General features: G+C 45.6%; 1 protein-coding gene across 9 annotated transcripts in view; it reads right to left on the bottom strand.

Annotated features, from left to right (window-relative positions):
- TCF7 (transcription factor 7) overlaps positions 1-26,085 on the bottom strand; it is a 527,944-nt gene that overhangs the window by 191,974 nt on the left and 309,885 nt on the right. For all 9 annotated transcript variants that reach the window (XM_069652547.1, XM_069652543.1, XM_069652544.1 and 6 more), the window contains one exon: positions 16,152-16,242. In XM_069652547.1, coding sequence (XP_069508648.1) covers positions 16,152-16,242 — 91 coding nt within the window. The remainder of the gene's footprint in view (positions 1-16,151; positions 16,243-26,085) is intronic.

The raw sequence follows: 26,085 nt of genomic DNA, 5'->3' as shown, positions 1-26,085 counted from the left end.
CGAGCGTCCAGATAGGGTGCTCACAGATAGCCAAACCGTAATCCACCTATTCTTCCTCCAGGTTGCACACCAGCAGTTTCAGACTACACCTGATGGCTTGAGGTTAGCATGACTGATCATAGTTAAGACTCTAGGGGGTGAAGACATGTGAAAGCACAAACTATGTTCTCAAGGTGACCAGTCACTTGGTGTTGAGTTGCTAAACTCCCATCCCTTTCCCAACTCACTGGTGTGCTGGTGGCAGCACAGGTCACTCCGTCGTTGCAACACTGCTGACTCTTATTTGAGATCTAAACCTTCTACCTCGGTCTGTCACCGTAAGCAACTGACCCCATTAAAAAAAAAAAACAAGGAGAATAGATGATTTTCAAAGCGAAGGGTCAAACAATCAGATCGTGTTCAGCTATTGCTGGATGCGTTTAAAGAGTGAACGAAAAGTCTATAAAAGCAGAAGTCAAAAGTCAGCTTAACCATCAAAAGGCCATCTGGGACGTTTCCTGACAGCAACTTCCAGGCACTTTCCACTCGACTCTCAGAAACACAATAGTTCCTCCAGGTGAACCCCCAAAAGAGACTAAAGGTTTTCCAATATGAGGTTAAGGCAGCAACAATTGGTGACACCACCAAACAGTCTAATAATTTTGCAACTATCCATTCAGTCTGTTACTCCCAACACTTAGTCCCTCTTCGCCAATTAAGGCCATCACTAAATGTACAGGAGACGATGAATTGGGTTTGAAAAACATAGGTCTTCATTTTTAATCATCATATTTAGGAGCCCTAGGTGCATACATGTGGCCCCAATGCACATCCAGGTCACAGTCCCCAAAATGCTGGTCATCTTCCGAAGACTCGTGCCCTTTGCTCTCGTTGAATACCAAAAGTCAAGCTCCTTCATAGATGGAAGATAGGATGGACGGATGGATTGAGAAAGTGGGTCTTGCGATGGAACACAGAGTCCCCACAGGAGGACTTACTCCAACGGCCAGCGCCACTTCCTCTAGACGAACGGGATAATTAAAAAAGAAAAAAGAAAAAAAGCTTAGACCACCCAGGAGGCAGGGACTGGATAAAGGCACTACATATATTCCAGTCTCATGTAGAGTGCATACGTACAGAAACCATGAGAAGCAAATCTAAGGGCCTGCTCCACACACCTTCCTTCAATGAATTGCGAGGCTGCAGACATAGCCTTAGACTAAAACACTGGACCATGAATGCCTTTTGAGGGAGCAACCCCCTGACTGAATAACTCTAGGATACAAGTGACAAACGAAACTTGTTTTAGAGGGCTTAGAAGCCGGTCTGTTTGGTGAACGGCCCCATGGATGACTCCTCGCCAGACCAAGGAGGACGGACTTCTGTGCAATACAAATAAAACCAAAAAGCACTCCAAAATTCTAGTGTTGAAAGTCGTCGCACATCAGATGGAACAAGGGTCTTTCTTTATGCTTTTGTTCACGTGTTGCTTCGGGGTGAAGCTGACAAATGTTTCATATTAATTTGTTCTAACCACTAAAATGACATGCTTGTATAGAGATTGGCGACTCTACCGGAGCCATGCGTGGATCCCAGCTCTATCCAGAGAGGTCTGTGGTTGAAAAAGCAGGTTGGTATAACGGAAAAGAATGTGGAGAAGGCAATATCCCTGTTGATTTACCAAGTGGTGCACTAGAGGAAACCGATGTCGGCAGGAAGAGTATCCAAAGATGTACCCCAGACCATACCCTGAAGGAGTGTGGAGAGTGAGCACTATTGGAGTCACACGCAGGGCGGGTTTTGGGAAGGTGTGCCTCTTGTAGGAAGATTAATATGGGTTCTGTGGACCATCATTTGCCGGTAGGCATAGTCTGGACTGGAGGACCCAATCACATTTCGACTAGCAGCATTCTCGGATGCTTGGTCCCTCAAAAAGCTGAACTCAAACAGACCAGAGTACAGTCCAGGGGAGTCTCCCAACTAAGAGAGCAAAGTTTAAATGCGCTTCTCCACTTCTGTGGTCTGTCTAGAGGCCCACATGGGTGTATATATGGAGAGTGCAATCCCTCAATGCCACACAAATAGGGGTGGTACCAATGGACCCAGTATTCGATGCACCTGGAAGCCATTATCGGACCAGGGTTTATAGCTTGCGCAGAAGAAGCATCTGCCGAAGTGGCGCATTCTACTGTCGGCAATAGCCAGACATCTTGTGGTAGGCTATTTTTAGATTGTATGCCAGGGACTCATTAGGTCCAAGGAATTTAGGTTGTGTTCCAGGCTTAGGTATAGTAAGGAGGGTGTACACCGTAATCGCTACTGGGCTGAAAATGTAGACTTAAATAGCAGATTGGGATATAGTGTAAAACCACAAGAGTTCTTAGGGTAGACTCTAGTGTTCTGCTCCATGCGCGTCATTAGAGAAACCTGCCGTTATGCCATATGGCAGCCATAGTATCCAGTCTGGTTTTAGACAGTTTACACGAGTCGAGCAACAAAACACTGTTAGGTTATAAAGACATAGGATCACCCCTATTGGGGTCTGTTGATACGAGCCGCCAGAAGACTGTGTGAAAGTCGGCCCACCTTATTCTCATGTGAGAAACTTCGGAAAATCCTGCCGAGCATGGATCTGAAAGGCACCCTACACCAAGTAGTAAATACCTATGGTAATTTAACTTAAAAGAAGTGGGTTGTTAAACTGCAGGCACTACAAGCAGTATGTGTCAGGATCAGCTTCAGAGACACCAAATCACAAGGGTTGGGATTCCTGAAAACATTTCCAGTGACACAAAATTGGGATCCCAGGAGCAGGACGCAAGCAGGCACAAAGCATACAATTCCTGGTTACCACAAAGAGCACTGAGGCGCCAACAACATGTGCAGGGGGTTTCTAGAAGTGCAACAATGTCCACTTTCTAGCAGAAGAGGGAAACCACGATGGCCTTGTGAGGCTGGCAAGTATGCTGCTGGGGGTATGCTACTGAGGAGGGAAGTGTGGTGTGTGTGTGTGTGCACTTGCCGAGGCTTTCACAATTTGCAGAAAAACCTTTGCAAATGTTGCCACAGACCCCGAACTGAATGTTTCCGTGGAGGAAAGTGGGCGTCAAAACACTATTTTCAACATGAGCAGAAGTCTTACTAAAGAACCCCTTTCTACACCAGTAAAATAAGAACCATGTGTGTTTGGGAAAAAACGAAGAACAAGACATCTTGTTAACGGATTGCTGTAGCGTTTGCGTATATTAAAGGATGATCACGATTTCCTTTCAAATAAACTATGTCCAAGTCCGGAAGCCTACAGGAAGCGTCCTACTGCAGGCCCGTGTATGCGGGGAAACCAAGCATGAAATTAACTTGGGCAGGAAGCCTTTTCTGTGTAAAAAGGAACCGGTTTAAAGGGCTGAATGTTGAGGGTTTATCACCTTGGGCGGGCTTTGCTCGCCCAGTACTTCCAAAAATAACTCCTAATGAGCGGTTCGTACAAGTACGCGCGCGCACGAACACACGCAGACAGACACCAAAAATCCGCACGCTACCAAAGGAAATCTAGAAGCTCCGGTTTAAATGCGTGGCCCCTATTAGAATGTCAAAGCAGGTTCGCTGGGAGGGGAGCGCAGGACAAGTGAATACAGGACACGCCGTCTTTTTTCCGGAGTCGCACCTGAGCCAGCAACGTCCTCTCTCACTCTCACCATTTATTGTTGCTAATGCATGTCACCCCCACATGTGCCCCAGTGCCTTCAACATAACAGTCCCTAAAGCCACATACACAGCGCCTGGCCTGTACATATGGTATTTTGCGAATTAGTAAAAGCACTCATGTCCGGTTGGTGCATTGAAGGCGGATTTGAAGCCCACACTCTCACCAAAAGGTGGCATCATTCAACTGCAAGAACGCAGTCCAAACATGGAGCCCCTCAGCTTCCCTTTTGCAATTTGAACATGTATAAACATGCATTTCGTGGTGTAAAATCAGGGATGTCATTTCACCAAAATGCCAGGGGTAGCGGAAGTGACCTCACATGACCCTTGGCCTCCGATGACATCACAGGAAGTGATGTCATTTTATCCCACCCCAAAGTGACATCACGGGAAGCAATGGAACACGACCGCTCATCCCTCGACAAAAGAGGAAGTGGCATCACACAGCATTGTTTCTAAGTACACTATGAAAAATATGGTTACAATATTACTTTAACGTGATATACATTTCATACAAGAATGGATCACCTTATGTATCGGCAGAAAAAAAAACCATGCTATAACTGCAACTTGCGAAAAGCAAAATATATAGTCCGAAATGGTTGCTTATTCTACTCTAAATGCTTTTGGGAGGATTTTGTCTGCATTGTAAATTTGAGGTATTTAAGAACAGACTAGAGCAGTGACTCACTGCCTGAACTGTGCCTGAAATAAACCTTTAATGAACCTCGCAATTATTGTAGGGAATTCCAGAAAGACAAATAGCTCAAATAGCCACATGGCATTGGCCACAGACTAGGAGGTTCAACGTATAAAAAAAGGAAAAAATAGAAATCATTTTTCCCCGTTTCTTTAAATTAGTTTTTAAAAAAAAAAAAAAAAAATTTAGGGGTAGCAAGGGAGACCTCAGGGGTCGCAAATGCGACCCCTGGCGACCCCTAAAGGACGTCCCTCTGTAAAATAAATACAAATTTACAAAAAGGTTGTGGGCCTCCTGCAGAATGCGACGAGGGGTACTCCGGACTCCCGCCATTCTGACAACACCTCCCTAGGTGGCCCTCTGTATGGCCCCTGAAGAGTCAGGGGAATGGGCAGAGGTGGACTGTAAAGCAAAAGAGGTTCTGGAAATCAGCAGACCCAACCCTTTTCCTATTAGAGCATGTGGAAATGAAATAAACGTCCAGGGTGCAGAGGCCTACCAGGAAATCTCCAGCGTTCCCCCTGGCGATGGGAGGAGAGACACGGTGCCCATCTCCTAAAATGTGTTGCCAATCTGGAGCAGTCCCTAGCCCATGCTTGTGCTCCGCCAGGGTTGTTGCTAGGTCTGGAAAAGATCCAGGGCTACACGAATGTCAGGATTGTTGGGACTCGGGGCTAGCTAGCCTTTTGGTTGTAGCACCTGAGCTTCTATCTGGAGCTACAACAAAAAGACCCGGGGCTATAGCACCCTAAGCCCCCCTTGCAACGCCTCTGTGCTTTGCCATGTTCCATAAGCAAACATCAGCATTTATGGGAAATCAGTTGGGGTGGTTTCTGGTAAGGAGCAAGTCAACACCCACAAATTAAGTGTAGAGACTTCTGGGAACAAAATCATCCTATATAATCTCACCTAATCTCATTATGCATTAAATTAGACATTTTTGCATTTGCCACAACATCCCCAGGGGCACCAGTATCCAGTCGCACTCATTCAGCTAGAGGGGATGGGTGCGAGAATATCAAGAGGACCCTTTGTGAAGTCTGCTGAAGCCAAACACGCCTTCTGCCACAGGATTAATGGCGCTGCCCTGCTGGCAAGCCAGGGAAAGGCTTCCCCAGGATGAACAGGTTGGTGACACCCAAAGGAGTTTCAGGAGGATTGGGCCACCCCCTTTCAGGCCATAAAACGAAAGCAAGGGGCTACCCAAATAAACCTCTGTGGGCTGCAGCCCCTGTCCCAGTTCAGAAGGCATAGGGCGCACATGCACGGTCTCCCGACTTCTGCAAGATGCCGATGAAGTCTCCCGAGGCGTTCTCAATCAAAAGAGCCATTAAACCAATGTCCACGTCATAACATCCCTAGGGATTAATGCATTTCTCCACACAGTGTGTAGCAGAAGTCATGAAGCAGCCTAAACGTGGCCTGGTGGTGACCTTGCTTTTGATCCCAGCTTCGTCAGTACTTGCTCCAAAACTATCCTGCAACACTAGGGGTATAGCCATCACGAAATGGGAAATGCGCAATGCAAACAGCTTTCTAGCGTGCAGTCTAAGACGGTCCAAAGGAGACTTATTTGAATGCAGATGCCGCGCAGGTAGCGGGGAGGAGCACAGGCATTCTCTTATGCCGATGACGCCGCCATTATATCGAAGACCCCCGCAGGATAAAAAAAAAACAAAAAACTATTGGAAGCAGCCTCAGCTTTGCACTGAAAGGAAAATTAGAATTAACCACAGCAAGGTAGCGGCTGTCACCATTTCCAAATGAAACTAAAAACACATTGAGGATTCCTTGCCGACGGAGGTCGACAGTTAGGACTGTTCCGGTAATTGGTCATTTATAACGTGCTAAATACCCAGAGGTTTCTAAGCACAGACCCGGGGATCAAACCTGTGTTGCTCCGCGTTGTCTTGCTTCCAAGGCGAGCATGTTGCCGTTGAGCTATCCTCGTGAGGGTGTCGTCAGCAAGGCCATGTATCCTGGACACAGCCGCTGCCAAAAAGTGTATCTGTCCTAGAAAGGCGCACATGGGCGCTCAGATCATTGAGCTGAACATGATGGAGCAACTTACCTCCGTCTGTGATAAACGCCTATAAGGCAGAGACGGTGGATGCGGCCATACATGGCAGCCAGATATGGGGCCACCAACAATCTGATCAGCCCCCCGAGGGTTGAAAGCAGGTTTATGAAACCATGATTCCGCTTCCCCCAGGGCACACTGCTAGTCCCACTGTATTTGGAGACCGGTAATAACCTGCTTTTAGCTTTAAATTGCCTTCAGAGTGGTAATATATTGGCTGCGTATTCATGCAAAAAAGGAGTTGGTTCTATACAAAGGGGCAGTGGTGTTGCTAGGTCTGGAAAAGATCAGGGGCTAAGCTAATGTCGGGACTGGTGGGACTCAAGGCTAGCTAGCATTTTGGTTGTAGCACCTGAGCGTCTATCTGGGGCTACAACCAAAAGACCAGGGGTAATAGCCCCCTTAGGCCCCCCACCCCCCAGCAACGACTCAAGAGTGATGCAAATCGCTCAAATGGGATCCAAATGTGGGGCTGCTTCAAACACGTGAAAATCAACGAAGCAGCCACTGGTGTGAATGTTCACCCAATTAGGAAACCTTGCTGGAATCGGACAACTAGGTAAAGGACTGATTAAAAACGTTCTGTGTAGAGAAGCAATTGGACAAGGCATTGCAGCTATCTGGCTTTCAGGGTTATTGAATCCAGGGTTCGAAATTAACATTGCATAAGCAGGAGCTAAAAGCAGCTCCTGGGTATCCCACACTAACCAGTGACCTGGAGCTAGCAGTGGGGAACGAGGTGTTTGCGCAAATCTAACTTGCGCATATGATGCAAACTTATAATGTCCATTATCTATTGTCCTGTTTATAGATTGTCCCAAAAGAACAGATTCATTCTCATAGGTGTGTTTGTTCGGCATCAGTTGGCCTCGTGAGCCAACAGTAGTTCCTGGTAGCAGTTGGTGTTAAGCTGACCAGGCTCTTCTAGACTATAAATAGAAGCTAAAGGGCTCCCGGCTGCCCTCAATTTGGCCCAATTAAAAAAGGTCACTTTATTTGAATATCTTCCCAGTAGCTGATTTTACGGTTAACTGGGCGACGAAAATCAGCTGGCTCATGCCCCTTCTATCCGTTGGTTACTGAAGCAGAGGTTCATTTCCTTTTTCCTCTGGCGGGGTTACAGCTAGGCTAGGCAAAAATGGCAGCTACCAATATCATCAAATACGGTGTAATTTCCGTAACAGACGCACTTGTGCTCCGTAAAAGGACTACATGCAGAAGTTATGCTCGCAGTATCAAGCTATATGAATACAGCGGGCTATTGGAGAAGAAAACATCTGAAATAATGGGGTTTTTAGAATTTACACTTGGAATTTTATTATGTGCTTTAATTTGATTAAATATTTATATGCATTATTGTGCTTTGCACTTCATGGACTTTTTACTGAAATAAAGACAATTCTGACTGACATGCTCTACCCCCATGGTATTGGACAGAATGCTTCTCCCGGCACAGCCCTTCCTTCCTTCAGGTGCACAAAGTGCTTGTGCTGGGGTAAGTAGCGCTCCTTGCAACACGATTTACAAGATCCCACAGAAATAAGAAAAAGCGTAAATGCACCGTCTTAGAGAACAAGGCTAGAAAGTCTTGCGTATGTAATGCACTGTGCTCGGGACCTTATGTAGCAAACATTTTACTACTAGGCCAACATTTCTGATGCATCCTTCAGAGCGGTGCGTCTTGGGCTGATAGACATGTATAAAATAGCAATGCCCTATAAGACATTGACACGGCTCTACTATGGAGCAAAAATACAAGCATTTCATTTGATTTGCATATCCACAATACCTTGCTCGGTGACTCCGAAATGGAGGTGAACCTCTAGCTATAGCTACCAGGTGGTTCTGTGACACATGTGGCCAATTCTACTCACATTGTATGTGGCAAGAGGATTTTTTTCCTTGTATTGTTAAACCCACATACCTTACTTTGGAATGTTGTTGATTTCGAGTAAACTAAACATATTTGTGCACAGGATGCAACAGTGCAAGGTAACTATTGTATCTCTATTTGTGTAGGACTATAACAGTACCCATATATGCATTGGGGTATGCATAAAATCCTGCTTTGAGAAATATGGAGCACACTATCGTGCAGCAACAAACCACTTGCAATGAGCATTTCCCAACTTTGCATCCTACTAAAGGTTATCGTCTTTGCTCTGGCGCAGCGGCCGACTACTCGAAGTCCACATGTATTGCATACATTGACAGCTGAAGCTGTTCCAGCAGCAGAGGACATGACTATGCATCACTGCCTTTAGGTTTGTGGATTGCAGCAACGTTGAGCTACCAAACCAGGAATCCAGCACAAGTCCCCTTCAGCCTCTCCAGGGAGCAAGCACAGGATTTCAGACAATACCTGTATTCACCACACAAAAATATACGGGAGCCCCAATATACTTGGCATGGTTTGCGGCCCATCATCCCCATACATCCTCATACATCCTCGATTTTCACAATGGAGGACATGTTTGTGAGTTATTGGCAGGTGTGGCAAGTCAAAAGAAGGAATCGGGCAAAGGGATGGCATTTCAAACTCAAGGATTTATATAAATAGAAAAAAGGATCCATCTTTCCTGATAATTAGAAGTGTTGCCCTACCCAACTGAATTCTAACTCAGGTGTTCGTCGTCAGGGTGGATGTCAAGCTAAAGAATCAGTCGTCTCTAAAACTATCCTACTCTGACCCTACCACTAATCTAATGTATTCAGCAAACAGAATTGAAGCCAGGAGAAGGACTCCCTTCTCCTGGTGAAACCGGCTCAGCCTTAAGAGCTGATTTCTGGTAGCCTTTTGAAACAGTTCGGATACGCCCTTGTAATTCCTCCCAGGGACTTCTTTGGGCTTGTTGTATTGTCCAACAATTATTCTTTCTTAGGGTTATATTAATTCCTGGACTTTCCTCCTTCTCATCTATTGCAACAAGGGAGATCCCTCCTGTTATGTCTATGGCTTTTGACACGGTTTCCACAAACCCTCTGGTTGGAGAAACTATTCCCGTAGCAATCCTTGTCCTAGATACCTATTGTAGTTATCAGGATGAGGGAGATTACTCCTGTGGCACTCTTGGCATCTTTCTTACAATTACTGTAAAGAGGGAGATCACTCCCGAAAACACTCCTCTTGCCCAAACCCTTAACAAGTCTTGCGTAGCTCCCGTTACTTTATTTCAGGTGCAGGCACATCACTGGTTCTTCTGAGACGTTGGTCTCGCTCACTCTTGTCGAACGCTGTTTGCATCTCTCTCCGCTTCCCGCTGCTGGCTACATGGGCTTCTTGGCCTTTCAGTGTCGGTGTAGTTAAAGGACCGCACAGTCCACCTCCCTAAGGTCGTACCATGGTTGGCCTCTCTCCAGCTGCTGCGTAGGTCGGGTCTCGGTCGGACAACTGAATGCTCTGCCAACTGTTCCAGGGTGTCATCACGGCCGAGGACCAGCTTCTCCTGCTCACTTCCTCGTTACCAGGTTTGAATCTCCTGGGGTTGATAGGCTTCACGTCATTCTCCCTCTTCATCAATTTCCTTCTTGGGTTTTATGTCCTGTAGCTGGGTCCTCCCCAGCGGAGTGCCATAGTCCTTTAATTTTATCAATGGAGCATTCTTCATGCCTCCTTGGGGCCACCTCTTCTCAGTACTGTCTAGATTTGGAAAAGGAGTAGTTTGCATCACTCCTTCAATCATCCCCTTCTCAGTACATTTGGGCGATGACTTATTAACACTCTGTATGTTCGTCTTGGTAGTATTACGTCTTAAGCGAGTAAAGGATGGAATATTGCAGTAACAAACAGTAGTGCTTTCAGGTTGGTTCTTGGAGGACCTCAAGGATTTCCTGGTCTCAAAGCCAAGGGCGTTATGACAGAACAGGAGTCCTTGTTCCCATGAGGGGAGTTTCTCCTTGAGAGGCTCTGCTTTCCGCCACCCCTAGGGGGATTGTTGCATAGCAGGCTCACCTCCCTAGCCTCACAGGGAAGGGCTCCCCTATGGGGAGCGGTGACAAGATCCTGTGAATCGTCACATAGGGCATCTATTTTGTGCAACTAATTGTTTAAACCATCTTGTCATGCAATCTGCAGTGTCCCTGCAAACCCCATCTACCATAGCATCGGGCGGAAAGGTTCAATCAGCAAGCACAAGTTGCAGAATGTACACTTGAGGCCTTAACTACCATCTCTGTGAATGGGCAGGACACTATGTGCTGGGGTTTGCAACATACTGTAAAATGGGAGCATTTCAAACAAATCTGTTTAATAAGTACCTTCAATCACTTATCAAAAACCCTAACGGCTGGATGTTAATGCCCAAATTCCACATCCAGCAGTTGGGGAGGATGATAAATACAGTTACCATGCAGTGGTCACTTGCCATCACCCTTTACACGTGTTGTCTACATTGGTGTACTAGCTCAGACTGTAAAAACCTTGGTGCAGAGAGAGGTTGCAGTGACCAGACCCGTGAGCATGCACTCTGCCGGTCCTCTTCCGGCAATACTGTATCGTAAGGTACATGACCGCTCCAGCTAAGCCGACAGAAACCAAGACCAGATTAAGACTTGCCCACTAGACAGACTACACCATCACTGGATTAATTAGTTCCACATTTGCCACACTATCACTGGATTAATTAGTTCCACATATGCCAGATCAGGCAGATGAGCTGTGGGCAAGGTCTAAGCAGACCCTTCAGGATTTTGCGGCATGAAATGGCAAATATTGCAGCATGAAATGGCAAATCTTGCAGCACAAACCTTTTATTTATGGCTGCATTTTTGCGGGACAATTTTTGACTGGAGGGTGCAAGATTGATACATTGCAGGAAAGAGGCTGTGTGCAAGGCTACAAAGCGAGCCAGGGTGTCATTATATGTATCTTTTGTATCAATTTAATAGTGTCCTAGACGTCTCTGGCTTGGCAGAACAGGGTTTGTTTTGGCTACGTTTTTTGGTTTAATGTGCATGCTTATTTAAAATTATTAACAGTATTAATCATCATCAGTGGTAATGCTGAAAATATTACCCTTCTATGTTCTCCAATCCCTGAAACACTGACACACCTCTCAGCCAACACAACTCGCACGTCTCACCAATTCCTCGCTCACTTGCCCACCGCTTCCTCCTCTGACCCACTGCTCTCCCTCTGATCTCCCTCCGCTTTCTTTCCTACCACTCCACAGCCCACCCATCACACACCCTCTCTCTTTCTCCTCTCACATATTGTGACCATTTCTTTATATTTGAAAACTGTAGATTTTGGCCCAGATCCTCAGAAAATAGGGCGTCTAAAAACAGACCAGAGGATGTGCTGCTTTTAGATCACCCATTTTTGGAAATGAGCAGGCCATCTTTTCTCAAAGTTGACCTGCGCATTTCCACAGGGCTGAGCTGTAGCGCAAATGATGCGCTGGCCACTGCCTTAATTTGTGTTGGAAGCGCTCTCCTGACAATGGTCTACAGGCTCCCCATGCATTTCACAGTGACTAGCCTTAAAGAGTCCTGTCACTGTAAAATGCAACCCAAAAAAGAAAAAAAAAGTGAGACTACAGCTGTCGCACTTAAATTATTCTTTTTATTTATTTTTTTAAAGTATTGCATGAGTCTGTAGGGTCAATAAAGACCATGTAATGCAGTGGCACACCTCGTGCACCTACTCAAAGTGGGCACTCAGGGTTGCCTACAATTTCTGCACATTTAAAAGCGCACCTTTTTTGTCAATTTGGGATGCGCTTTTAAATGCGCAGAAATGCCCCCTGATTTGTCCAAAAGAGTGAAAAAGGACATCTGAATGGGCGCATAAGAAGCGCCCATTCAGATGTCCTTTTTGGATTGGACTGCTCTTTTTTTGCGCAAGTGAGGAGATGAGGTTGCGCATTTCATTTTCTTGAGTAAAAAAAAAAAAAGAAAAGATAAACGGCTCCTTTTTTTGCTGCAAATATGGCCATTTTTGTGGGTGTTTTTGCAAAAACTGCTGTATTTGCGCTTTTGTTTTTGAAAAGGCCATTTTTCGCTGCATTTTGCGGGATCGCAAAATCGCTATAGGTGGAGGGTCTGTCTAAGTGAGGAAATCAAGGGTGCTGATCATTCCCCAACACCTAACCTCAGATTGATCCTCAAATTGTTCAAGGGGAGACAAAAGCTGTAGTCCAATGCCAGAGTTCTTGACACCAACACTTGCATCATTCGGCACTTCGGTAGTTCCACTTTACGTATAGGGCCATTTGACCCAGATTGCTTTTCCCGGTGGGTGCCCAGGCCCGGCAGCACTCACACACTCAGCGCCCCTCCCTCTCACCAAAGCACCGATCACCTCAGCACAGAAAACTATTGATCTGGAGAAGGCTGGTTCTGTCAGCGACCACCTTGAAGAACCAGTGCTGGGCAGTTTGATATTTTTTTGGAGCAATAATGGTTATTGATCAGCTAGAGGCAGGCAAGCTGATTAGAAGTGTGCCCCTTCTCTCTTTTCCATTTATTGTGGGGTGATGGAGTGGGATGCCTATTCACCAAAATATCTGAGGATTATCCCATCAAGTTTACTTTTTGAAAGATATTCTAACGCAGGAATGTTGGACATGCACCTGATAGTTGCGATTAACAAAGTCAACCAAATGTATTTGCACCCAACAATCCTTAAAACTGCTCTAAACCCACACAACATCTTTGCCAAAAACCAATACCGCAGTCAACCAGAAGGAACCTATTGAAACCGGTAAGGATCATATTACAGAAACTCTCCACTGTTTCAAGTGCAACTTTGCATGGTATTGGCATTAGGGCAAACATTGTCCTAGTGCAATAAACGTATTCTTTCAAAGCATTGCAAAGCCTGTCCTATTGTTAACACTTTGTATTAGCGATAGGGCAACCTTTGACCTGGTGCAAGTACACGTATTGAAGGAAAAATGGTTTTGTACTAGATAGTTACTGCCCGAATCCTACTACTGTGCAAAATTGCAGTTCTGCAAAGTGTCTGTGCTACAGCCCTGGTGTATTGTTTAAGATTTGATTTTGCTTCAGTGCGAGGAATTCAAAACATGGGCGTAATATTTTAATGGGGTCTGGGGGGGAGGATGTTTGCGCCCCTCACACTGTCATGGCTCACCATTTTGTCCTCCTCATTTGGCAGGGGCCCCTTGGCTTTAGAGGTCATGTCCCAACCAACATTTTCAGCTAAATTACTCTAGTGTTTCAGAGCATACATTGTAAGTGTCCATGGCTTCCCCAAATAGGTACAGCACAGGCGGTAGCAACGGTGCATACTTCTGCCACGAGGAGTCCAATGCCTGCTCTGGTTGACTCCTTTCTTCTCCAAGTAACAGCTTGCAGGGTGCCGGCCCTCACGCCCCGCCCCTTCGGCGTTAGAGACTCCCATGTGCACTGGGTGGCAGCACTTCATAATCCCTTTGAGCACTTGCTCTGTTGCTCTTGGAATGCTACCAACACCCTCACCTATCTCCTGTATCCCTCACCCTCTTTTCTAAGCCCCCCCCCCTTCTTTCATTTTTCAAATGCCACTGCACACGTTCTTCGGCTTACAAAATTGGCAAACCGATCCTGGTGCATCAAACATTGATTAGCATAAAATACAGAGTGAGGTAGGCCTAGAATTGCGCCGTGCAGCACTAGTGACGTCAAACAGGTGTGAGGTTCATCGGATGTTACTACAATGACTTAGTACAGTTGACTTTACTCTGCAATGAACACATTGTTAAACAGAAAAGTATGCATTAAGATGACACAATTGTCCCCACTGTAAAACTTAGTACGTGGCGAATTTAAGTTTCCTTCTATTTAAGTTGCAGGTTTGAAGTTGTTGGACAATATAAATGGAATGCTGCGCTGAGTGGGCCAATGGGCATTGACTGCCACCGTTTTGTTTGAGAACTCAAAGGGGCCTAGCAAACTGACGAGAAAAGTTAAGAGAACCAATTAATTGAAAGCCATTTTCTGGTGAGGTGGAGGCACCCACATTTCTGAATCAATTTTTACATGAATTCTGTGAATTGTGGGGAAAGAAGTCATTGAGCCCCATTCTGGCAGGGCGGAAGAAAAGGTATTCGCATACTTGATCACAGGACAAATTTACCTTTTTAATTCGATCACATTTTTTTGAGCGTTTTTTGGGGGAATTGCGGTCTAATTAAATTAAATATATATGTGAAGTTGGCTAAGGGAATAGGGTAAGGTGGAGGGAAGTGGGAAGGGGTGTCTCCCCCTGAATTTTCAAACAAAAACAAAATACCAAAAAAAAAAAAAGAAAATTGGAAAAGGTCCATTTTTTTCAGTCAATCAGACCTACATCAAAAAAATGCTGGTAACTCCTTCATTGCCAAAAAAGTTGCAGTTACAGGCAGAGCAGCTACGCAATATGGAGCGGCCCTGTGAGGCTACTGCAAGTCGGGCAACCTGCAGGACAGGGGAAACCGGTACCTTAAAAACGTATTGGGGCTCCCTGGTTCTTCTTGTGCCTCGGTTCACAGGGCATTTGGGCTGACCTATTGGGACGATGACTGGGCAGTTACCCCGATCATTTTGTGGCCGAGAATATGGGGCAACAAAAATGCTACTCTATGCAACTTCATTATAAGATCCACGCTGAATAGGGACTCGTGGGCCAAAATACCTTGGCTGAGGTCGGTAAAGGAGAGCTTGTGTCAGTCCAACGTTCCCGATGTTCCCCTCCATCAGAAATGTTTTTGCCGCAGGAAGTAACATAATACAAGGAGGCAGTGACCCGGTCGATTGTGGTCAAACGTGCTCTTGCAGCCAGGGTGACAGTCGGACAGTGCTCACAAGCTTATAAGGGGGTCTCCATCTCTACAGCCGTATCTCATCTGGGCCAGGCACAAGCATCATAGCTGCCTCATTACCAGGGCAAGATTTGAATGTTTACGGCTGAGGGGTAATACAGCGAAATGGAAGGGTCATTCAGACGACCCTAGTTGTCCTCTGTGTCGTGGCCCGTATGAAAATTTGAATCACTTTATACTGTTTTGTCCAGGTTATGGGAAGATCAGAAAACTGACAATTGTCCTGATTTTAAAAAGCATGGACCTCCTGCGTCAGTATAGGCCGGCTATGAACTTTTTACTGACTGCGGAGACTCAATTGACGGCATGGGCCCGGTTGTCTTACTTAAAGGCTGCCATATTTTTTTTAAGGAGGTTAGGATACTGCATTTTAGAATCTGAAAATGCGTGGTTTTAATGTTATCCGTTTTTAGAATATTTTAACATGTTTCAGTGAGCGATTTATATCCTATGTTTCATCTGCCTGTGATATGTTTGTTCACGATATGTTTTGTTTGATGGACGTTCTTATCCGACTAACCATAATGACATACACACAGTAACAGAAGTACAGACACTTTTACTGCACCAATGAATTTGGAGTTTCGAAGTAAAGTGGAGGCGAACTCTCCACTTCACCTTGAAAATCTGGATTTAACGCTTGAGCTTTCTGTAAATCTGCCAAAAATTGCATCGAGTCATACGGACTCCAAAAATGAGGATTTACAGGGCCCTGCCACCACTCGTATTCCTGTGGACCGAGTGGCAGTAACGGTATACTAGACTGGCAGTACCTCTGCCCCATCATTTGGCATTAAAAAGTGTCAACATCTGTAATCTACTTAACGAGCTCAATCAGAAGAAACAGTAGACAGACCACAGCGGAATATCCCTGAACACTTACCACCCCATGGAAGGTGTCATCTGTCCAACGCTGCTGGGCGGGAGAGAGTAGAAGCCGGATAAATCGGGCGATTGCGAAGACCGGTGCACACCTAGGCAGAGGATCAAAGCTTCTGTTAAACATTTAAACTTGGCAACAATCGCTGCCAAAATTACCAGGTACATTACATCGGTTCACTTATGCTTTTTTTTCCTGATGTACTTTTTTCCAAGAGGCGTGGTAGCAAACATTTTGGCAGCAAGTAAGCCATAAACGAATAGTTAAACAGTAAAATAAATGGAAATTGTTTTCTCAATTGCTCTTGTCAATGTTAACACAGCAGAGGACCTAGACTACGTAAGACGCTTCGGGCATAACTCGGAATGATAACCAGCCCTGCACCCACTCATGCCAACGAAAGCACAGGAGCTGTGCACCCTACTGGTGCCTGCAGAGGGCAGGGAAGAGCTTGGGGAAGGCAGCAAGGAAATGCTCCAAACACCCAGGTTCTTCAAGATAAAGACGTTCCTTAAAGCATTTTATCAAGCACACACCCAACATTAAACACGCATTTGCAATGCCAACAGTTTGGGCTTGTGTGTAGACACGAGAAAAGCACTTGCCAGGTACTGATGTAGTGCTATTAACTGGCCATTGATTTATTTTATTTCAACTTTTGTAACGTGCAACATGCCCAAGGGCCTCAAAGCGCACTGATGCAAGCAGGTGCAAAATGTTGCGAGTACCTGGGTAACTAATAGCAGCGCCTGGCAAATGCCTAATACACAGGACAAAACTGTTGGCTTTGGTTTTTAACAGGACTTCAGTGACGGCGACAGTGCTTGTAAATCGACAGGCTGAAGGCAGACCTGGTTAAGACATTTGTATAATACAAGTAGCAGGGTTACAGCTCCAATGAAGTCATTAACTCTCAGAAGACTGCTTTGAAAAAGCACTAGCAGGCACTTGAGTGCCAAGTTTGATGGCAAGGGTTGACTAAAGAGCTCAAAGACTTCCCATGAGGAGGTTTAGGGAGGGGCTGGGACTGGGTGGGAAGGGCTATAGTTATTAGCATGGCCATGGGCTGTCAATGGTTGGGCACAGAACCAAAAACCTACAAGCTGTGTGACCCTCCTCATGCCATTTCTCCCTATCTGTACTCTAACGCAATCAGAGGTCAAAGTGGGCAGGAACTAAAGTGCACAACGTTGCCTTACTTTTTGGGGAAGTCAGTTCTCGTTCCCTTACTTTGTTACTTTGCACCGTTCCAGGGTGGCAGTAAAGGACACCTTAATTTATTTAACTTCTCCCCTACTGGGGATTTGAACATGGGCTGTGCTGGTATCACACCAGTGTCATACCATGCTGCACCATCTTGCAGGTGCTGGGTTGTTCTTGTTAATTTGTGTAGACGGCCTGGGACGGTTCTATGTTCATTCTGTCCCTCTCAATCCCCCCTCCCGTATTATTTAACCCAAAACACCATCCCACCCTACCCTTATATGCTCTCCCTCCTCACATTTTTCAATGTTTTTTCTGCTAACATTTTTAGGCAAAAAGTGTCGCGAAAAGAAACCCAGGGGATGAATGAACGTCGTACCGCCTGGGACATTAACGCCCATTGTGGACGGGTCACAAAGCCCTGCTCGGCAGTGATCTGGGCCTTCTGCAATTAATCATGGATTGCTGGAGACCTTGTCTGTACAGATAATGGGTGGAGGCGGTGTCTATAGTCCCAGGAGTGTCCATTAGGAACTGGGAATGGTGGCTGCTTAAAGCTGCATGCTGTGGGGGGGACGATGACCAAATAATGGTGCTTATTTAAATGCACTTTCTTTCGGAAGAGAAAAAGGAAGGCATGCTTGAATTATGGGGGTTGAGACTGGGGGTTGGTGGGGAGCGTGGTGGAGGGGATCGGGCGGTGAGAGAGAAGAAAGTGGGCGGGCAGAGGGAACATAGTAGCACTCCTTTTATTTGTCCGACTCCCACCACTGAATGAATGCAATAGTTTTGGCTTCTAGGTGGCACAAGCACCATCTAATAGCCCAATCTAAAAGGAGGTCATCTTCACTCAGGGTGGGTCACAAGAACACAAGGAATACCCTGCTCTAGAAGGAGCAAGGATCCGGATTCCAGAGTCCAGGTCCTGTTCCAGAAAATAGCATTCCATGGCCCCGTTCAGGACAGCGCTCAAGTCACCCAGTCACGGGGAGTTCTTGTCCTTGTGTCATACTTGTAGTCTTGGTGGGTCCAGTCCTCGGAGACCCGGCCCTGCCTTGGCAGCATCGCCTTGAGGCATAAGATTGCCTCATGTGGTAGTTTGACTTCTCAGGACCTCAAAGGTTTGGAGCAGGCAGGTGCCTAGCTCCAGCCACTCCCATGCTGAAGACACTCCTAGTTGTCCCAGACATTAGCTGGCTATGCTCCTGAACTGTTCAAGTGATCGGACACCACTCCATAGCAGAATCCAGACCTCGCAGAGCCAGAATGGTGCAGCGTGTTCCTTTTGTGAAATCTTGAAACATGTAAATGCACAAGAGCTGTGCTTGATCTGGGTTGCATTCTTTCGTGATCCTGCAGTGCAAACGACTCCTGGTGCTTCTCGGCATGCTGCCCTGATGGAGTCCATGAAGACTTTGCTTTTGCAGCCTTGCCCTTTCCTTGGACCATGCAGACGGGAGGTCGCCAGTGGGCATCATGCTTTTAAAAGCCCTCGGACATTTCAGCTCAGTGTTCTAGCAACCGTCCCTCCTAGCAGACCTTGGCTGCTATGGACCAGATCTTGACCCTGCTGGCTAGCGAATTAGGAGAGGCAGCCAGATTCCTTTCCAGTTTGAAGCCTGATTTGCATATTCCAGGTTTTCCAGTCTGAGGTCCGGCTTTCAATCTCCCCTTTTATGCTTGCTGATTACAAGCGTGTTCCCCAGTCTCCAATGTTGCGCTATTTTCAGGGTATACTTTTGCAACACAGGTCCAATGTATGCCTGGTTTGTAACTAGTGTAACCTGTTTTCTACAAGCACTTTCTTACTGTAACCATATTTTTAAGTTAAAGCACCTAGATGCCTCTGGGCTTTGTGCGCTATATAAATATCAAATAAATAAACGCATTTCTCTGTTCCCTGTAAGTATTAGGAATGTCCAAGCTCCAGTATCAATTCGTCTATCCATCAACGGTTACGAACAGGGGAGTGCCCAGCATTGCAAGAGTGTGTGGGGGATGGTGGGGGCTAGAGGGGCGAGCCACAAAAACACTCCTGCTCCCCCCACACCCGCTCAATACTACACCATTCTCTTGCACTATTCAGAAGCTGCCTTAGAAACACAATCCGTATGTTATCACAGCATGTTTTATAGTAGATGCATGCAGACCAATTACAAATATTCTCCCCCTGCTGCATCCCCTCCTACTTCTGCAACAGCATTCCCACCCTCTTACCTCACACCCCTTTCTCACATTTTCTCTTCTGGTATACTAATGTTTGGCTGGGGCGCCACTCCTCGTCACTCCCAACAAGTATCACCACATATTGGCTTGATTGGGATCACCTGATCCAATATCATCCGTCCCCATCTCGTCCCCCCAACCTGGGTGATGGGTATGCATGAAGGAGGGGACAGGGGGCAATCTCTCCCATGCACCCCCCTCTTTGCAGAGTCAAACATGTAAACCCCAGGTGTGGCAAGATATGTATCCTCTGGGCAAGCCTCTGTCCAGCGAGACCCCTATGGTGGTAACTAGTATCGATGCATATTACAATAGAGCTCACTCCCTCACCTACAATGAATAGAGCGCGGGGAGGGCACGGCATGAATTAGTTTTCAAAAATTGATTAGCAGAGTTTGCCAACTAATATTTTCTTGATTGGCAAAGAAACCTATTTGATTAGCAATGCTTTCCTAATATTTTTAATGTCACCAGAAGTTAATTGAAACCAAAATATAAACAATGCAACAATACCACTGAAGACGAGTGTTAATGTTAAAGGTCATTTGTACCGCACACTATCACCACCGGAGTGGTCCCCTGGCGCTCTGGCGGCTCTGAAAGAGGGGGGGAGGGTGGGTTAGTGGGTGGAGGCTGGAAAAGTGCAAGATTGCAGTGATGTGCTGTTGGCAGCCTCAGCCCGGTGGTTCCGTCGGCTGGGCCTGGGGTGTATGCGGCCGGTAGTCGTCGTGTGCTGATGTGCGAGTCTATGTGTTTTTTTGTTTTGTTGTTGCAGTGTAGTGAAGTTCGTGCGGTTTGCTGCGCTAGAGGTTTGTGGTTGTGTTTGGTTTGGAGTTTGAGAGGTGTATGCAGAGAAGGAAATTGTTAATGGTATTCGTTAGTCATCTCTATCCTGGACTGAACCGGTTGGGCTCGTGTAAACTTACCCGACGGGATGCTTGTACACCCTGAGCCTCAGGAGGTACGTGCCCGTTTTTCCATTCCAGGCCGTTTGAGGATCTAGCTGTCCCCTCCGCCCGCTCCCTTAATAACCTTGCATGCTCCTCACCCCCTCCACATGACTAGCGCCGCTGCTAGTGTCCATACACCCGGTTGTGTGGTGATTGGTGGTATCTTGTCCGTTCCACAGCCTCGTGGAACCTAGTTGTGGCTGTACGGGCGGTGGGGGATGGTAAGGGTTGGCTGGAGTAGTTGTATCCGTTTCTCTGGGTCTCGCGGGTGGACCCCTGTGTCCAGCGTCAGCCCTACTGGTGCCCAGGGTACTTCTGTCGGTTCTAGGGGTTTGTCAATGTCCTTTTTTGATGAGTCGTTTGTCTTATTGTTGTTTCGGTTTTAGTCTCCGGTGTTGAAGAGGCAGGTTTTTAGTAATTTTCTGAATTTAAGGTGGTCTTTGGTGTTCCTTATTACTTTTGGGATGTTGTTCCAGGTTTTCGTGGCTAAGTGGTAGAAAGCGGTGCCTCCGAGTTTCTTCTTGATGTAAGGTTTTTGTTCCAGTCGGATTTCGTTGGTTGACCTGAGCGGTCTCGTTGTCTAAAATGTAAAGGTCAGATGCATGAACTGGACACACAGATATGACAAAAGGGTCTGAAAACAGTTTTCAGTGCAAGGCTCTATGTAGCTAGGCACAGACGGTGCTCCACAGGGCACTGTCCCATATATTATATGTTTTAAACATAATCTGTTGCGCAAGGAGACATTCAATGAATCCCAACAGTTTACAATGTTAAAGGGAAGTCATAGCCTTAGACTAAGAACATAGTACGGTGTAGCAGCAAGCAGGGTAATTGTCAACTGCTGGTGGACAAGATGGCCCTCATCTGTCATTGATATCAATGTTTGACAATATGGAGGGGGAGGGCCGGGCCACCAACTGCCCTCAAGCCCGAGCCAGGTAGGCCCAAGCGCAGCATTCCATCCCTGCGCATCCATGAAAATAGTATTTAATCGCAATCTGCCCTCAGAGCCACCATCTAGGGTGTTGATTCTTTTTGGTTTTTAAGGGAACCAGGCTTTGCGCAATTCCTGCTTTCCTCCAAAAGGAACTATACATGTGTCCGCAATTGGAAATAACTATTTCGAGGACCTGCAGTAGTACAGGAGGGGCACAGGTGAGTGGGCAGGGGCTTGGAGGTGTTGCATTCCAATGGGGAATCAGCCTGGGGTGCCACTTCCAAGGACAAGGTGAAGGCTGGCCAGTATGAAATGTGGGTGGCTATTTGCAGATTCCACTTGTGTTCCCAGCCTCCAGATTGGCCAGCCATCTGCAGCAGGTGCTAATATATAATGCAATCATGATCGTAGTTCAAAGCAAGCTGTGTTGGCCAACTACAGTGTATGGTATTGGATGGGACTATTGGTCACTACTTTGGGTAACCATCAGTTAGCATTCTGCAGTCATTATGTGAGAGGAAAGACAGACTAAGGCCCAGGGTTGTCCAACTCCAGGCCTTAAAGACCAGACCCATGTCTGGTTTTCAGGATACACCTCATTAATATTCATGAGATAAATTTGCATACAATGATTCTAAATGTAAGCAAATTTTGCCCTTGAATATTAATGAGGGATAGCCTGAAAGATGTTGGGATCCCTGCCCTCGAGGCCTGGAGTTGGACAACCCTGGAAGCAGAGTGAGTGGCATAGCAGGCAGAGAGCTGGGCAAAGTAGGTACAATAGTTTAGTTTGTGGCCATCCCAATTTCAGGGTAGCTGACAGAAAGCAGCAGGGCGAAAAGATAGGATGGGAAGGCGTTTGGGATCAGATCATGGGTTGAGAACCAGTTGCATATTTATGCAACCAGCAGGTCACAGAACTCGGTTTGCCATCAAAAGCATTTGGGTGTGCGACCATGAACATTTTCAAAAGTGTTCACTTGTAAATATGATGCACCTTCCCTAATACAATTAAATATAGTTGACACTATGAGGTTTAGATACACAAAGCCCTACAGATAAGGTGCATATTAGGCCTTTTTACGAACAGAAATCTTGTCAATACAGCGCTTTTAATTCTTCCTTGCGTACCACTTACACAAGCCAATTATGGCACCACTCCCATAAATCATGGAGCTCACTGATGACAGCCTGGTCAGCAGCAACTTGCAAATCCTCCCTTTACTTTAGCAATCCACAGTGTTCCTTGAAAGAAGCAACTGGGATGAGCCCTGATCTGTTTAATTTTTTTTTAAACACACTCTGTTAATGATTCTATCAAGGTATTACTTTGAGTAGGGTAAAAGTGAATTTGTGTTTTGTTCACTTTGTTCCACTGCCTGCATTTTGTAGGTTACAGTGTTATTAAAGCATGTTGAATCATGAACATGCTTTTAACTTTGCTTTAGGAGACAGCTAGTGTAAAATGAAAATTGTCTTACACAAGGGCTGCGCTTCTGCTTCATTTTTCTCAGTCTTAATCTTCTTTAACAGAGGCAGCGCAGTTGCAGCAGCATGGGCCTTTCATACCTTTCTTTTCTTTCCATCACATAAGCACATCAATTGCCCCCAGTGGCTTGGGGTTCTTGATCTCTTGAAGAGAGCCTCCCAAAAAGCAGATGTTTGGCTTTTGTAAGGAGGAGAAACTTATGTGGTGTTTTATATGAAGATTGTTTTTTTTTAGTCTTAAAATTGCATGTGTTCGTGTGCATGAAAGGGCACTATACATAGTTTGTGTTCTTAGAGAGCAACAAACAGCTAGGCATGTGGTTTGAACTTTAACTCCCTTTCTGACCACCCACCACAAGCAGGTATAATGGATATAGGTAGAAGCAGTGCTGTATGTATTTTCAGTGGCACAGATTGTACTGCTACCCCTCAATAGGACTGCTATATACTAAGGCAAAGAAGCCTAATTTCTCAACAGAACTGCTATGTGCACATCATTGCACAATGCCAAATATTCACAGCAGGGCTGATTGCATCATGCTCACATTTCCAAGCAGGACTGCTATGTTTTGGGACAGTACCTGAATTTCTTAATAGAGCTGCTGTTAAGAAAGCATGAACATGCGTTGGCATCTTCTGAAGTGAACTAAAGTTCTCAGCAAGAACAGTGCCTGAGCTCTTCCCACCAACCTCTGACAGTGTGAGAAGAGGGTAGTACTGTCATACTTAAATACCCTTCTACTTGGTCTTGCGCTTTTCAAAACCTCTGCTTCTACCATGTCCTATTACTAAGTCCCACTGCCAAAAATCTAGCACATTTCAAAGCCTCATGAATCTCCTGAATCATGAAGGATAGTCCAAACAAGCCGAGAGCTTTTGACAAGCCATTTATGACAGGCACACCTCACATGGAACTGCCAGTGCCCTAACCCTGTGTGCCTTTCAGTTCAGTGTCAATAGCCTGTTGGGAAAGGCAGCTCTGTGGTTCAATAACCCTGCTGCAGAGGTTGTGTAGCAGGTTAGTTCCAAACCTGTTGATAGGTGAGTTAATGAGTCTGCATTAGAGGTATGCATTGAGGATGCAGGTAACATTCAGTTGTAACAGAGTTGACTTAACCTTCGATTTATCAAAAGGACTACTAAATGTTCAGTGATTCAGAACACACATTTCATTCGGGATGCTTTACTCGTAATGGCTCAGAACACACACCTCATCAGGGCTGCTATACCTATGATGGTGTAGACCACACAGCTCTTCACCTATGATGGTGTAGAACACACAGCTCTTCAGGGCCGCTATGCTTGTAACGGTTCTGAACAGACATCTCATATGCGCTGCTATATTTGTAATGGCTCAGAACACAAAGCTCATATGGGCTCTTGTACACATAATGGCATACCGTGTTGGTAAAGCATCTGCATTCAAGCAAGTGCTGCATCTGGTCAGACAAACCTCTAACTCTATAATTCCCAGCCTAATGGCCAAAAGAAGGGTTGCACACATCTAAAAAGGAGCACCTCATTGTAAGCCTGCACTAGAGAACAAGGGTGTGGCAGGGAGTTATGGGGGTGAGGGCCATGCAAAGGGATTGAGAACATAGACAATCCAAAACAGAAATTTGAGCAACAGGAAGAGAAAGCAATGAGCTACATGATATGGCAACACAGAAAGTGAGAATGGAAACAGTTGATATGACAAACACCCAATAGGAGTGAGGGATAGAAGCAGAGCAAAAGAGACATTTCGAGACAGTAAAATAAAACAGATCAACAGCAGTTGGGGAGAGATGCAAATAGAAATGCAAGACTAGAGACAGGCAGGCCAATAACATAAGAGACAGTGCAAGAAAGATAACCAAAAGGAGCAGCAACCACAACCATGAAAAACGAAAAAACGATCTAGCCAGAGTAATGACATGAGAGAGGAAGGGTTTGGGTCTTTGACCTAAAACATTTGGCCCAATCACATTTGATCAAAATTGACCTTTTTTTCGGTGTAAGCTGCGGGGTGGAGTGTGGGGGGGGTACACCCCCGCAACTCCTCCCACTTCCCCTCAACCTAATCTATACCCTTTCCTATATTTTATATATATTTAATAACATTTTACCCAAAAAAAAAAAAAAAAAAAAAAAAAATCAAATGTTTTAGGTCAATTATGCTAATACTGAGATTTATATCAACCGAAATAAGGTGATATAGAAGGGAAACAGCAACTTTAGAATGCAGAGATGGGAGAGGGACAGAGAAAGACCGCAAGACGCAACACTTAAGGGTGAGAGGCAGAGGTCAGAAAGAGAGAGACGGGGGAAACAGGGTAGCAAAGGGAAGGAGAGATGGAGCACCACATGAGTGGCTGTTAAGCAGGTAGTGCCAGGCAGCAAAAGTAGGCCTGCGAGGTAGAGAAGTGATGCTGGTAGAGTCAGGGACTCTATTTATTTATAAATCACCTGATGTAACTAGCGGTCATCTGAAGCTTAGCAGTGTTTGTGGCAAAGTGTCATGAAGATGAAGCTGGGTAGTATGCATCTACAAGGTTCTTGCGCGGGGAAAATGTTTTCAACAGGTGCAATACATTATTTAGAACCACTTTGAAATACAGCTGTTTTGTCACTAATGTTTTCAGACAGTTTTAATTTAACGCACAAAATGGATAGTTATCGACATTTGACTCTTGCACTGGAGGAAACTCCTTTGTACTCTTGAAATTGGATTTACTATGCCATTCTAAGAATTGGGAGTAAAATACACTCACTCCAAAAACCTATCTGGAGCACGGGATACACTAACCCAACACTTTACTGGAAAACATTGAAATGATGCACTGTTTTACAGTAGGAATATTTTAGGAATGGAATTGCAGGACTGTCTTTTAAAAAAATGAAGTTAACACAAACTGGTCTTTGCCAAAAAGGACATCATTCGCTTAATAGAGGTATCATCCCAATTACTTCCGATTTCCAATTATTTGGAAAAAAAAAACTTTCCTGGGCTAGTACTCCCACACAGACTTTGAGCACTTTTAAGATTCAAGGAGATTGTTACTGCTGCACTCTCTCTACATTAGCCCATTTGAACTTGCAGTGAACAGAGAAGAGAGGTTGGAGAGCCCTGAGGGCAAGAGGAATGCAG

Source organism: Ambystoma mexicanum, chromosome 3p (genome assembly GCF_040938575.1).
Source record: "Ambystoma mexicanum isolate Mex_15411 chromosome 3p, UKY_AmexF1_1, whole genome shotgun sequence".
In the NCBI taxonomy this organism is placed as follows: domain Eukaryota; kingdom Metazoa; phylum Chordata; class Amphibia; order Caudata; family Ambystomatidae; genus Ambystoma; species Ambystoma mexicanum.
The sequence above is the reverse complement of the archived record's forward strand: the minus strand, read 5'-3'. Positions and strand labels throughout refer to the sequence as shown.